The following is a 13,828-nucleotide window of genomic DNA, read 5'->3' on the forward strand; positions in this document are numbered from 1 at the left end:
TCGTCGTTGTGGCACTTAAACCAAATTGGCCAAACCAAAATAGTCGATCTATTAATTTTCAATTGACAGACACGAAACACACAACGAGGCATTTGCTTTAACTAACGCCCCGTTTTCACACTACCCTTAAAGGAGAACACAAAAGTTGAGAAAATGTTATTGACATTGAATTTGAAATAAATTTCAAAAAGTCTCAAATTATTATTGAAATCTTTTAAAGAAAACTAAAGTTTTTAATGTGTTGAAATAATTTCAAATATTTGGTTTTTCTATTTGAAATCAAAATGTTTAATAGTGAACATATTTATGGCATAATGGCAATATTTTAGTATTTTTCAAAAACATTTATATACACATATGTAAATAATTACTTTTAAAATTTTAATGTTTATTTTTTTGCCACGAATTTTTACATTTATCTTAAATTCGAAATGAGTTTGAAATGAGACAATGGGCAAAGGATTTGACTTTTGAATTGAAAAGAACTCATTAGATATAACTTTAAGTTTTTACCTCCATACATATAGGTAAATTCATACATATATACATATATATATGGATATCAAGAAAAAGCCAATGGAATTGTCCTTTCTTATTACTTTTGCAAAGTGTTACTTGATGAGTTATAATAATAGATCTTAAATTATCTAAAATCCACGACTTTGCAATGGTCAAGCAATTTCTTTAATACTAAAACTAATTGAGAATTTTAACTTACTGAAGCAAAACAAGAGAATGACAGGGAGGACAAGCTATAGCAAAGTTCATTCGGCCTGCATAATTGTAGGAATCTGCAAAATTAGTGTATAGACCATATATCACATGGTACAATATGGAGCCACCATGTGGTTTCTATCGAATACAGGGTATATTGAACTCTGCAAATTCCTATGAAAATTTACAAAATTCCAATGCCAGTTCCAAATTGATATTCAATTGGTTCCGTTTTTCTTCTACTTTCGTTTTGTAAAACATTCATAAATAATGCTTAAATGTTTTATTTTTTGGTCTTACCTTCTCCTCCTCCTCCTTCTTCTCTTTTTGCTGTTGACCAAAATAATTAGGCCCAAAGAAGGAGAAAAAGAAAAGAAAAACATTTTATTCTACTTTGATTGTTTGCCATCGATTGTTTCTTGTTTTTTTTCTTTGGTTAATTTCTTTTTCTCTATTTTTGGTAAGCAATTAAAATTGAAGTCGCGTGGCGATTAGCGCCATTTGATATTGATACGAAATTAAATTGGTTTTGTTTGGTTTTTGTGGTGGGCGTGGAGTACGTTTCCGGTATGGCCCTTCAAACACCCACATCCACACATATACACACACGCACACTCGAGTGTGCGAGTTCGTTGGTCTCATCATTTATTTGTCTTTTGGTTCAAAGTGCCTCAGACTCATTTTCTAGACCATAAAAACGTTGAAATAACAAAAACAATATTAGCCCAACTAGTCCACATAGGGATAGACGGTAGTTGAATCCCGTGCTCCATCACGCAAGGTGTGCCAGATACTCTTCTTTTCCAGCTTATTCAACTTGGTCTTCTTGCGCTGCAATTGACTATACGGTGGAGGTGGAAGTGGAGGAGCCCATCGTCGACGACGACGTTGTTTCGTTTGCTCTTGCGGCTTCCGTACTGGGGTTAACCACAGGAGTTGGGCCTGATGTTCACGACGACGTCGCTGTATAGTCCGTGAGGCGCAATATGGACGAACTGTTATATAGTAGACAATCTCGATAATTGAGAATATGCTAAAACCCATAAAGAGACCCAATAGTCCACCCGTATTTGCTGCAATGAGAATGAGACTTGAATATGCTATTCAATTCCAATTGATTGAGAGGATCACACTCACATAGAAACTCGGTGAAGCCAAACATCTCCGATTTGGTAGTGCTGCGAAATGTATTGGAGACATAGTAGAAATGTAACATCGACAATTCGCTTATTTTCGTATAGGGCCCCCTAAAGATAGTCGCCAGCAGATCATCACTTGGCTGAAAACTTGAACCGGTCATAATGCTCGATGTCGACACGGTTGCCCTGTAGGTCAATTCAAAGCAACCGGGCCAACAGCTCTCACACGATAGATTCGATTGCGTTGATTCGATCGCTGTCTGCACCTGATTTGTGCAGGCATTGTCATTCGGTCCGCATACCCGAGCAGCTGGATCGATTCTGGGCAAATAGTATAGAACACAACTGCATACCTGAAGCAGAAGTTTGGCTTCACATTCCAGTTCGCAATTCTTGCGCGAATAGGTGCGATAGTAGGCCAAATCGTTCTCATCCGAGAAGAGGCAACGACGCGTTGTCTTCTTAATGCTTCGTATGGTGGGCAAGGCATCCTCGTATATGGGTTCAATGGGTATGCGAGCTTCACGTCCAGCGGTGACAAGAAAACCATAATTGCTAACCTTGGGCAATTCGGCGGGATTGTGTACCAGAACCTGAAACGGAATCTTAAATAAACATATTCATTTCTCAACACTATGACAAGTGAGTGAACCTTGAATCCTACACTCATGGATTTGGTACAATAATACTCGGAAATAGAAGCATTTAGAACGACAGTAAGACCCATGCGTATGCCTGTGCCACCCGATGTTCGGGGATAATAAAATTCGGGTAGGTTTTTGGCATAACCATTCTCTGGTGTCCAGTCGACTGCTTCATATTTGGAATTCTCCTCTTCCGGTTCCAAGCGTACATCGTCACTATAATTTCGTATAACATAAAAGGGATCCAGGGCATTGAAATTGCAACAGAGTCCATCATCTGTTAGTATCGAGTTGAAGAGCAACGAGCACTTCTCTCTGCGTGCCCCAAAGGTGCAAGAGATTAACATATCATCACACGGCTGGGCTACCTCCATTAGAATGGCCTTGAAGTATTTCCAGGTGCCGATATATGAGATCGTTTGATCCCCACTCTTATCACAAAGGCTCATAAGCAATGAGATATTCGAGCTAGATAGATAATGAATTTAAATTTCGATATCATTTACTCTAAGTAAATGATTACCTTGAAAGTCGCTTGACTCGAGTAAGCATAGCCTGGTTAAGATTGCATATGGTTATGGCCGGAAAGGGCATATTGCTGGTGAGTTTTTGCTTGGCGCTCGTCGATATAATAATGGGTGAAGCACTCCATTTGATGTAAACATTGGAAATGAAAAATCCCGAAATGCAAAATACCACAATAAAGGAAATGCCAAAGAAAACTCTAAAATGGGAAAAGGCAAAACTAAACAAATGCGAATACCTGGGAATAGGTAAATGGTTACCGCTCTGGTATGGTTATATGCTCCTCAGCTATATACTTCAGGCCATGTAATGTCGTGTTCTTCAGATAATAGATAATATTTCGCTTAATTGCCTCACGACTACAGATTGTTGTTTCATCATCTTCATCCTGATCGGTGTCATCGCCACTTTCAGTGCCTTTGGAGCGGTGAGTCCTCATGATGCACTCTAACTTGAGTCCCTTGGCTCGTTTGCTGCTTCCATTTATATAAGCCACTCGACTTGGTTGGTTGCCATTAACGCGTTCTAATCATTATTGACACTTGACAAATAGAAATTGAAAATTTCCAACCATCAACTGGCACTTAATGGACAAACTTGGGGCGTGACCCAACAGAGAACAGGATGAAAAGAAGAAGCAAGTGGCACACTGACATATTTACAATACTTACTGGAAAATGTCAAATGGACGAGTATTTGGCAAATATTGCAAAATCAACGCAATCACTCAACACGCAGATTTCGATTGGAGGTCATCACGCAAGTGCTACTAACTAGATATTCATTTAACCAAAGGGTTAGACTAATTTCCATCGGGTCAAAGCTTGAATACACTTACCTAAATAAGTTTAATAGTGGCTACTAAACTTTTAAAGATAAATCAATGTTTATTCATTTACCAAAATATAGTTTATTTGAGAAAATTGAATGTAAAATATTCTATGAAAACTCTTTGTGAATCCGTTACTTTTTCCAAATGTCAACTGATTTTCAAAAGTGTTAAAAACTTTAAATGCTTTTTAATTTTGAATGGAAATATCTAATTATCGACTTATCTTTTACAAAGGAGACAAAATTCATTCATGTTGTCACTTTTACATTGGAACGAGATCTTTATATTAAGAGCCCCAAAACTTACCTAGAAGAAGTTGAAGATCTAATAAGAAATTGGAACTAAAAATGGAACTAAAAGATATAAGAAAATTGAAATGTTTTTGAAACTTTCTCTAGCTACTTCGTGGCTTGAACAGACCTGATGAAGCAAAAGCTAATTTATTTTAACTAAAATTTCCCTAATTGATATTTATATTTTTGTTGAGCCTAAAAATTAGTTAACAAAAAAAAATGTATAAATTGCAAATATTTTTTAGATAAATTAGCAGAAATTACATGAATATATATTTGAATAACTTTTGAAAATCGCTTTTAAATTGTCAAAAATAAAATACCTGAGTGCAGATTGACAAAAAATGTGTGAGAAAATTTAAAAAGTACTAAGTACCTAGTAAAAAACCAACTCAACTTTTTACCTTTGCACATCTGAAATGTAAAAATGTAAAGGGTATAGATTTACGATCCGAATTAAGAAACTTTCAATCAATAATATATATATGTATTTACATATATTTTGAAAACTAATATAACCATTTGCTAAATGATTTTGAAACTTAAAATTTTTATCAGTTGAAAAATGAAATCAGTTTAGTTAATGATGATATGTTTCTCCCGATTTTAGAAACCTTTAATCAAATTGAATACACTTTTTTAGTAAGGGTATAAAAATAGAAACTTGTGGTTTAAATTGGGGGAGGGGAAGTGTGCTGTATGTACAAATGTATGTATATGTAAATACCTGTACACCAAAATGTATGTACATACATCTATAGACCATAATCTAAACAAGAGAAACGACAGCGTGTGTGTGTGTGTGTGTGTGTTGGTAAACGTAAATAACCATAAAATATAGCCAAAACTTAAATAAACTGAATTGACTTTAGATGAAAATCCGAAGATTTGATGCTCTGATGATAATCAAGCAAGCAAGGCCAAACAATTAGTCCAAATTTTTTCCAAGTGAATCTCACTTGATCTGACATGTTGATTAAGATATGGAATCTTTTAGAGTTGCTAATACTATATACTGAGGCTATTATGAATCTCTTAAGCTATAAACCAAATTGACTCCCTCTTGTTGGGTCAATTTTTTAGTTATGTACCTCGAAATTTGGTTATGATCTGATGCGTTTAATTGTGTGTTTTGATTTCGAATGAACAATAACGTTTGCGTTTCGTTTAAACAATAACAAATAAAAATTAATTGCCATAATATGCAGTTATTTTAATGCTCAAAATGTTGTGCGAAAATTACATATCTCAAATATGAAATTGAAATTCCAATTGTTAGATTTTTTTTTTTGGGGTCTCCTACAAAACGAACAAATGTACCTTGTACTTTGTTTTAACGAATTTGTTATTACAAAAGGCGCGTTTCATATTTGTATAGACAATTTTCAACAGATTTGAGATTAAATATCTTAAATAATAAATAAACTTTTCATGGTAATTTACATAGAAATTGTCTCAATCAAAATTGATTAAGGTAAATACTAACAAAATTAACCATACAATAATCCAAGGGGTCTTATAGTTATGGCATTTAACTTAACGTTGAGATATAATGATTCATTCAAAATCGTAAGAGCTGCAATCAGAATCGAAACATATCGAATGATGTCAAGGTTTATGTTGTTTACCAACAAATTTCAAGAAGGAATGTCCGTGGTTTTAGTTGAGTGACTTTAAAATCACCTCACGGCATGAACAACGAAAAAACAAGCTCGAATATGTGATTCCGATAATCCAACAGGTCAAACCATTTTGGGCATTAAAAGATTTTCGAATTTCAAACATTCATTGAGGCTTTTAAAAACTTTCAACTTGAATGCATATGACAAGTTTTTTGTTTAAATTTTTATGAACAACAAAACTGATCTTAAAGAAATAAACATTAGCATTGAGTTTGATGTAAATGTTTGTATTTTTTGTTGTTTTCCTTTCCAATAATTAATAAATTTAATAGTTTTACTTATTTACGTAATAAATATTCAAAGTTTTTTTTTGATAAGTGTAAAAACATTTGAAATATACACAAAATAAACATTTTTTCTAGCAACATAACTCACGGGGTGAAAAAAAAAACAAATAACAATCAAAAAAAAAAAAAAAGAAAAGATAATGCATACAATTCTAGATTCATATATAAATAAATAAATCTAATATCAATCAATAATCACTTTTATTTAAGCGCCCATTAGCTCGGCCAGTTCATCAAGCAACGCCTTCCAATTGAAATCCATGCGATTCTCAATCAACTGGAGACGACAACGATCCGGTATGTGCTCAAAGAGACGTTTGAAGGGGCCATAGCGCTCCAGACATTTGACATCGCCAAGAATGATTAGCTTGTGCTTGGCTCGAGTGATGGCCACGGTGAGACGACGTTGATCCTCAAGGATTTCAGATTCACGACTACGTTCCATTTGCTCATTGCCATCGAGAGGAATGGCGCCTGTTTTGGCACAACTATAGATGATGAGATCCTTGTCTCTGCCCTGATATTGATCCACAGTATTGAATTCGATATTCTGATCGAGGGCGTTGCCCAATTTGCGCAACAACTCGACCTGGGCGCGATAGGGAGCAATGACACCAAGTCGGTTGGCATCATAGCCAATCGCTAGCAATTGTCGTAGTAAATGCATCACAATGGCAGCCTCACAGTAGTTTGTGTATTTGGATTGGCGACGCTTGGAACGTTTCGTATCCTCGCTTTGTCCCTCACCATAGTGTTGTTCAATGGATGAGCAGGTTTCGCCAAGTTTCTTTGAACCCTTGGCATATTCGTGACAACGGTCAGAGCAATCCTGGGTGTCCATTAGGATGACTGCCTGTTCCAAGTGGCTTTGAAGGGCACGATGAACCCATTTCGATGCAACGGGCAGAGAAACTTTTAGCTGAAGTCGGGCATTGGCCACCTGATCATCGGCACACTTAAGGGCCTGGCCATAAGTCAATTGATTGGCCAAACGAGTGATGGTTCGATTCATGCGATATTGTAGGGTCAGCACAGCCGTGGTCTTCTCTCCACTATCCAAGCGGCGAAAGAGCGTCTCGTCGGCCCCTCTTTGTCGGGCCTCCAGCGATCTTACGATCGGAGGCAGCTGCTCAGGATCGCCAACAAGGACGAATCGTTTGCAATGCATTAATACACGCAACACTGTCGGCTGGAGAACTTGAGTGGCCTCATCCACAATGCAATAATCGAATTGACGATGCTGGAACATCGGGTGATTGGCTCCCAGGCAAGTGACACCCACAATGGATGGTTTCTCCAAAGCGGCTGTTAACTGTTCAACAGACTTGCAATCCGCCGTCAATTTGGATTCACTAATCGACTCCAATTGATGGTGTAGACGAGAACGGGAGCCCAATCTTATCATTGGCAGATTGTAGGGCATCAGGCGGAGTAGTAAATTATCCACAGCCGAATGGGTTTGGGCTGTGACTATCACACTGCGTCCAAGAAGATGAAGCAGACGGACCAGAGCGACCAAAGTTTGTGTTTTTCCAGTGCCAGGCAAACCTTTGATGAGTCGATACGAATTTGTGGTCAATGCCCGCAGAGCAGCTGACTTTTGTACTTTATTGAGGGAGGCAAGTATGTCGGCTCCTTCCGTAAGAATCAGACGTGGCAGCACTTTATGCTCTGTGGGTGGATCACGGGCTATCACAATGGAGCGCAGTTCATCATATCTTTCACCCGGTGAGATGAGAAGACCCAGATTTGTGTAATTGAAGGTGGAAAACGATTGGGATTCATGCTTGTCCATAATAAAGATCTCCCCAGCATAAAGCTGACTAAGATCACGCTCCAGCTGAAGGGTCAAACGGTGACTAGTTAATGAGATGATGTGACCCGCCGCAATGGCCAGTCGAGAATGGCAACTAACAATCACATATTCACCCACATCGAACTGGAAAAAAAGGAGCTCCAATTTAAGTACTCAGAACTAATGGGATGAGCACTTACCCCACTCAGTGTTAAATCTAATATAGCATCCTTATGGTCAAGTAATGCCAAGGACTGGCTATAACGACCCTCCTCGTAGATGACTTTCTGATCCGGCACAAGCTTCAAATGATCGATGGCTCGACCCTGTTTCTGTCTCTTAAGGCTACTCATTGTCCACAGAGCATTCACCTGAATGGATTGCCGTGAATGTTGCTCCTCCAGGCCCAAAAGGCCACACCAATGCATAACATACGATTGATCGGCCTCGGTAAGATGTCCCAATACCTTTGGCATAAGGACACTCAGTGGATGATCCTCAGCCAGTTGAAGTTGGGAAGCCTCTCGTTGGGCAAAACTACAACAAATTGTATTGTATGCACAATTCTCGCAGGCTTTGTGATGATAGATGGGTTCCGGCAGTTGGAACACCGACGAGGCGGAGTGTTCATTGCCATCTTCGGGAAATTGAACTTGCCGGGTCAGATAGTGAGCCAACTCATTGCGTAACCAAATCAGACTACGCTGATCCTTTCGTTCGCCGCGTATCTCCTGCATGAGACCCTCGCGCAGATAAAGAAGCAGTCCAGTTTTAGTTTCCCGACCTTGTGCCGATTGCATCATTTGATAGAGCATTAGTTGTCCCTTGTGTTCCATTGAAAAGCTGGCACGGCCAGTCTTTAACTCCAGGGGAATGGGCTGCTTCTGTTTGGCCAATCTAACAGATACATCTACTTTGCCCTTAAGCCCCAATTGGGGCACCCAGAGATTCTCTTCAATATCATGAATTTGCTCAATCCGTCCCCGGAATGTGTTATGTGGCATCACAGACGGCTGTATACCCTTCATATACTGTTGGACAAAGGCCAAAATGGGTTCAACATATTGATGGAGCTGTTGCTCCAAGTCGCCAAGACTTAAGCGACCCGCATAGAGCATGGAGGTAAGTGATGGACTGCTAAACATATTTTCAAGTGCCTTTTGAATTTGGTCAGCGTTGTAGAGTTTTTGGCTAAGAACCTTTTCGAGCAATTCATGAACCAGTGTACCAATAACCATCTGTAGATCAATTGATTGGTTAACAAACTGGAAAATATCTATTCAAATCTTGAGACGTGGACTCACCACAGCATTGCCCGCATCTAGGCCACGGAAACGTTCCTGGAGCACTGCCTTCCGGCGGCAGAATAACGAACCCGTAACCGTCGTGCCTGATATCAGTAAATCTGGATGAATGACACAATATCCATGATCCTGATTGATGACATAAGCACCCAATGAAGGCTGCCATTGACCTTGCAATGAGATTAGATCACCGGTCGATAGCGCCGTTTGATTCCAAGGCGTTTGGAGATGACAAACAGCTGTTGCCGCCGCCTCCTTAACCTCCTCCTTATCGTGATCTTCGGCAACAGTTTGACGCACTATTAGCCGCAATTCATGTGTTTTGGTTTGCCGCTCAACTTCTTGGATCACACAACGTTGCCATCGACTCAGGTCCAATTTGTGGGCCACTGTCACAGCATCCAAATCCTCAAAATCCTCATCGTTGTCCCATTGAAAATTTTCCAATTCATCTTTCAGTTCCAACTGCTGTTTGAATTTCTTTGCTGTGGACTCGGGCGAGGTGCCATTCTGCTGCTTACTGGGCGTCAGGACACGTTTGGCAGTTTGCATTTTATATTGTCTAGGAATTTATTTATATTTTTCAATTGAAATGTTTATGAAATATTTTCACGCCAAATTTTTGGCGCAATTCTTTGTCACCTACTCGACGAGCGAGCTAATAGGCCAGAGGGCGCCAGCCATCAAACAATGCTGCCAGACTTATTGAAAATTAAAAGTAACCGCTTACCATTTCGCTTTGTAATCAAAATTTATAATTTGTTTTATAGAAACACTTTTCTTTTTTTTTATGAATAACAAGTGAAGTGAGAAGAACTTTCGTCACGTATTTTTGTATACTCATTTCTAAGAGTTTGATTGTAAATATTTAAAAGATCATATGGTCAGTTGCTGTTGTGGTGAGTTTGTAACAGTAAGAGATAGATGGCGTTTTTTTATTTTGCTTTTCCTATTGGACGATAGAGGACTTCGTTTCAATTAGGCGGGAAATTCAAACACACACTCAATTTAAATTATGTTATTTTAATTATATTACTTTGATTTAAAACAAAATGTACAAATACGAATACGAGTTGCAAATTCACTTCCTTCATGTTGTTGTTGTTGATGTTTCAAACAAGGCTGATAGTCCGTACCTATTTAAAAGGATTTATCAATAACTTTTTATTTGAATACTCTTTAATTACTTACCTGCGTGTAAAGTGCTATTTAGATGTGTTATATAACTGCTGGCAAGGCGTATAATCTCAATTTTAGACAGTTTACGATTTACGGGTTCGGTGGGTATTAAACTACGCAAAGCCTCGTAGGCAGAATTAACACTAATAAACAAAACAAATATATATATAAAATTGTCTTTGCGATTTGATTTGGCCAACTCACTTAAATGTGCGATATCGTTCGCGGGCATTAATCTTCTGTCTGGGTGGTCCATTTGATCTATGACTGTGATTTTGGCCGCGACCCACTAAGGATAATTGTGAGTCCTCCGAATCGGGATTAGTACTTCCGCTGGCGGCTGAACTATTACTATCATGATGTCCAAAGGCTGTTAGCAAATATGTGACAGATGTGGATGAGGATGAAGCAAAGGCCATTCCAAATTCGATTCTATGCAGTGTGAACTTGAGGCAACAACGATCTCTGACTGAATGACGACGACGGCCACGACGACTACAACAACGAGGAGGAGGCATCATCGTCATCAGCATCATTCGCAAATGAGTTCCACAGGCCGCTCCGACTTTGACTGTTAAATGAATTAAGTAAGTCATCGCCAAGTGACGACAAATTGTGCATGAAACCAACAGAAATGGGAACTACATACATACATACATATGCGTGTGTGTGTGTGTGTGTGTAGATGTGAGAGCAGGGGGTGGGGCAAAAGAAAATAGTATAACCAGAGCATTTCCACACATTCTCTTGTGCGCACTTGTCAAAACAACAACAAACACACATATTTGTGTAATATTAATTGGCCATCGCTTGCAGTCCGGGCAATTCAATCTCCTTTTTTTTTGCCTCTCTTTGGCATCTTCATCTTTAGGTCGATGGGCAAATGATCCTTGAAAAACTCTGTGTCTTCATATCTTTAAAACAGGTGCGGAGCAGATAAATAAGGGGCCACTACCAAATTCTTATATTAGTTAGACCAGCAAACAAAAGATAATTCTATATATCCAATAATTTTATTATTTTTCTCAATTTCAAATCGTTTCCGTTTTACTTTTCAAATTCAAAATTATATTTCAAATATTTAGAAGACGATAATCTGTCTATTAAGTGAATATAATATAAATTTTTCAATAAGAACGAATGAGGAAATTTCTTTCGAGATTTCAACAAACAAAAAACATATTCAATATCGAAACCAAGCCCAGGCCTAATAATTTCCGATTCCAATCTGTCCCTGAATCAATCAATTGATTTTTGTCTGTCCTCGAAAATTGAATTGTTTTTGGTGTCTGGATTTCGTAATGCAAACGGAAGTAGCTCTTGGAATCTAAAACCGATCCTCATGTCAAAACATCTGTGATCACAGAATCTGAGACCAGGCCACATGCGGTGCGTGTTCTTAAGTACCATCTATTGCGATGTCCAAACTGCCCTTTTAGTGTTTGGTTGGGTTCTCAATCTCTCTGTTCTCTTCCCATTGGCCAGTCATTTAGATCGATTACTTACCCAATCCCAAAGAAGCAGCACATTTTCATGGGCAGCGGCAGAAGAATCTGCGGTCTCTGTGCCAATTTGTCAGTGCCGGATCGGATTTTACCCGATTGGTGATAATTTGTTTTAATGCTTTTAAGTTCAGTTTTCAAGTTATCTTTTCAATCTCAAAAACAAATTTTTTTGCCACTTTTCATAAAATATTACCATGATTTTTATTAAAACTCAAGTTAAAATTATTTTTGTTTAAATATCCATTTAAAAATTTAAAGATAACTATTTCAAATCGGTTAGAAATTGACAAAACCACAGTGTGACGTCAATATGTGGAAATACAAAATTTTATTTTAAAATATCTCAAATCTTTCCAAATAAACATCACTTTGTAAATTTGCAATTCTCTCAATTTTAAGCCGATTTTCTTGATTGATATATCAGTTTTCTTTTTAGAAAAGAAAGTTAGCATTTTTTTAAAGAATTGTCTGAAAATTGGCAGAATTACAGATTCAAAAATTGAAGTTTATATTTAAGATATTTTGAAATTAACTTTTATGATTCCACATATTTTCCTCAAACTCTATTTTTGCGAATCGAAGATTACAACATCGATCGTATGATTCGAAATATTTGAATATCAATATACTTATTTGACATACATCGATCGACCTTTATTTTCCAATTTGTCGACATAGATTTAGATGTCTGATGTTGCCGCCAAAGTAAATTTTGACAGAACAAACAAATGATCAAACATTTGACATTAAAAAATAACTAAGATTTTTAAAATTTAATGAATCGCTATCCCCAATGTAGGAACTTTCAAGGTTCGTAGTAAAATTCTCGAAACATTTTACAAAACTTTCGAACTTACATATCTAGCCCAATGTGCAATATCGGTTTACTCGATTATATTTTTAATAATGAAACTACATTTTATTTTTGTTTATTTTCATTGTTTTAAAATTAATAATTTTGATTTATTTTTATACACACGTTGTTCAGAAATTTGCTTATATGTTAACATAAAAAACAAAAAAACAAAAAAAAAAAAAAAACAACTCATGGAAAAAAAACACAATTCACTTAAGTTAATTAATAAATGAAGAATTCAGAAAACTAAAAACAAACAAAAACGGAGAAATTATATAGGTAGCATATGATAATTATATATGTATGTATGTATGATTTGTATATATGTATTGTCATAAAACCAAATATAAAAAACTGCAGAAACAAAAATAAAGATCTAAGCAGGTGAATAAAAGTATTTAAAAGTATTTCCATTTTGTAATATCTTCAAAAACAAATTACCGAAAACTTGAAAAAAATATGAAATGTTTAGAACAAATGTTTAATGTTAAGAACAATTCCCGATTTGATATATTGTATTGTATATTGCCGTTATTAAGATAGGATATTTTTCAACACATGTGTTTTCTTCTTCTTCTTCTTCATAATTATCATCATCATTTTGTGCTATATAATTTGTTTATAATAATTAAAAATAATAGTAAATAAAACACCACAGTCATTGATTTTTTAACTTTTTCTTTTTTGTTTTTTTCTCATCATTTAGAACACAAAAAAAAAAAAATAATTGAGGGATAGATATAGCTACAGATGGGGTATATATATATAGATACGCATATCAAGGGGCGTGGCAGTATCAAAAAAATAATTATTTACAAAAGAAATGTGGATAGGGCAGAGAAGGAGATACAATGAATGAGAAAGAGATAGAGCAATAGGAGACTTTTTATGACGTTCCGAGTTCGTTATAAAGTTTTTTTTTCGACTCTTATTCGTATCAAAAAAATAAATAAATTTTTTTATTTGATTTTCAAATTTTTGTTTGTTGTTTTTTTAAGTTTTTTTTTTTTTTTTGTTACAAAAATTTTATTGTGTCTATTTTACTAATTAAAATTCTTTTTTTTTTTCTTGTT

The 13,828-nt window shown here is 36.5% G+C and overlaps 3 protein-coding genes across 3 annotated transcripts; all 3 read right to left on the bottom strand.

Moving 5' to 3' along the window:
• Positions 1 to 1,443: 1,443 nt before the first annotated feature.
• Positions 1,444 to 3,461, bottom strand: LOC6649071 (pickpocket protein 28). The gene is made up of 5 exons (XM_002070965.1): positions 3,283 to 3,461; positions 3,021 to 3,221; positions 2,506 to 2,965; positions 1,852 to 2,446; positions 1,444 to 1,787 (listed from the first exon to the last, which is right to left on the bottom strand). Exons 1-5 carry the CDS (start codon positions 3,459 to 3,461, stop codon positions 1,444 to 1,446), a joined length of 1,779 nt encoding a protein of 592 aa, XP_002071001.1.
• Positions 3,462 to 6,277: 2,816 nt separating this feature from the next.
• Positions 6,278 to 9,871, bottom strand: LOC6649072 (DNA replication ATP-dependent helicase/nuclease DNA2). Its single transcript, XM_002070966.3, has 3 exons — positions 9,216 to 9,871; positions 8,112 to 9,149; positions 6,278 to 8,055 (listed from the first exon to the last, which is right to left on the bottom strand). The coding sequence occupies exons 1-3, from the start codon at positions 9,765 to 9,767 to the stop codon at positions 6,322 to 6,324; spliced, it is 3,324 nt and encodes a 1,107-aa protein (XP_002071002.1). The 5' UTR covers positions 9,768 to 9,871; the 3' UTR covers positions 6,278 to 6,321.
• A 376-nt stretch (positions 9,872 to 10,247) lies between these two features.
• Positions 10,248 to 10,813, bottom strand: LOC6649073 (basic helix-loop-helix transcription factor scleraxis). The gene is made up of 3 exons (XM_023179013.1): positions 10,599 to 10,813; positions 10,407 to 10,537; positions 10,248 to 10,351 (listed from the first exon to the last, which is right to left on the bottom strand). The coding sequence occupies exons 1-3, from the start codon at positions 10,811 to 10,813 to the stop codon at positions 10,248 to 10,250; spliced, it is 450 nt and encodes a 149-aa protein (XP_023034781.1).
• Between the last annotated feature and the right edge of the window lie 3,015 nt (positions 10,814 to 13,828).

The sequence above is a fragment of the Drosophila willistoni genome (genome assembly GCF_018902025.1).
Source record: "Drosophila willistoni isolate 14030-0811.24 chromosome XL unlocalized genomic scaffold, UCI_dwil_1.1 Seg141, whole genome shotgun sequence".
NCBI lineage: Eukaryota > Metazoa > Arthropoda > Insecta > Diptera > Drosophilidae > Drosophila > Drosophila willistoni.

Bases quoted from the DNA above. Each gene is read 5' to 3' on its own strand.
- LOC6649072 (XM_002070966.3), bottom strand. From the start codon at position 9,767: ATGCAAACTGCCAAACGTGTCCTGACGCCCAGTAAGCAGCAGAATGGC. The intron at 9,150-9,215 runs GTGAGTCCACGT...ATTGATCTACAG, and splicing joins TAGATGCGGGCAATGCTGTG to ATGGTTATTGGTACACTGGT. The intron at 8,056-8,111 runs GTAAGTGCTCAT...CTTTTTTTCCAG, and splicing joins TAGATTTAACACTGAGTGGG to TTCGATGTGGGTGAATATGT.
- LOC6649071 (XM_002070965.1), bottom strand. From the start codon at position 3,461: ATGAGGACTCACCGCTCCAAAGGCACTGAAAGTGGCGATGACACCGAT. The intron at 2,447-2,505 runs GTTCACTCACTT...ATTCCGTTTCAG, and splicing joins CCATGAGTGTAGGATTCAAG to GTTCTGGTACACAATCCCGC. The intron at 1,788-1,851 runs GTGAGTGTGATC...TTCTCATTGCAG, and splicing joins TGGCTTCACCGAGTTTCTAT to CAAATACGGGTGGACTATTG.
- LOC6649073 (XM_023179013.1), bottom strand. From the start codon at position 10,813: ATGGCCTTTGCTTCATCCTCATCCACATCTGTCACATATTTGCTAACA. The intron at 10,538-10,598 runs GTGAGTTGGCCA...TTTGTTTATTAG, and splicing joins GAACGATATCGCACATTTAA to TGTTAATTCTGCCTACGAGG. The intron at 10,352-10,406 runs GTAAGTAATTAA...CCTTTTAAATAG, and splicing joins AAATAGCACTTTACACGCAG to GTACGGACTATCAGCCTTGT.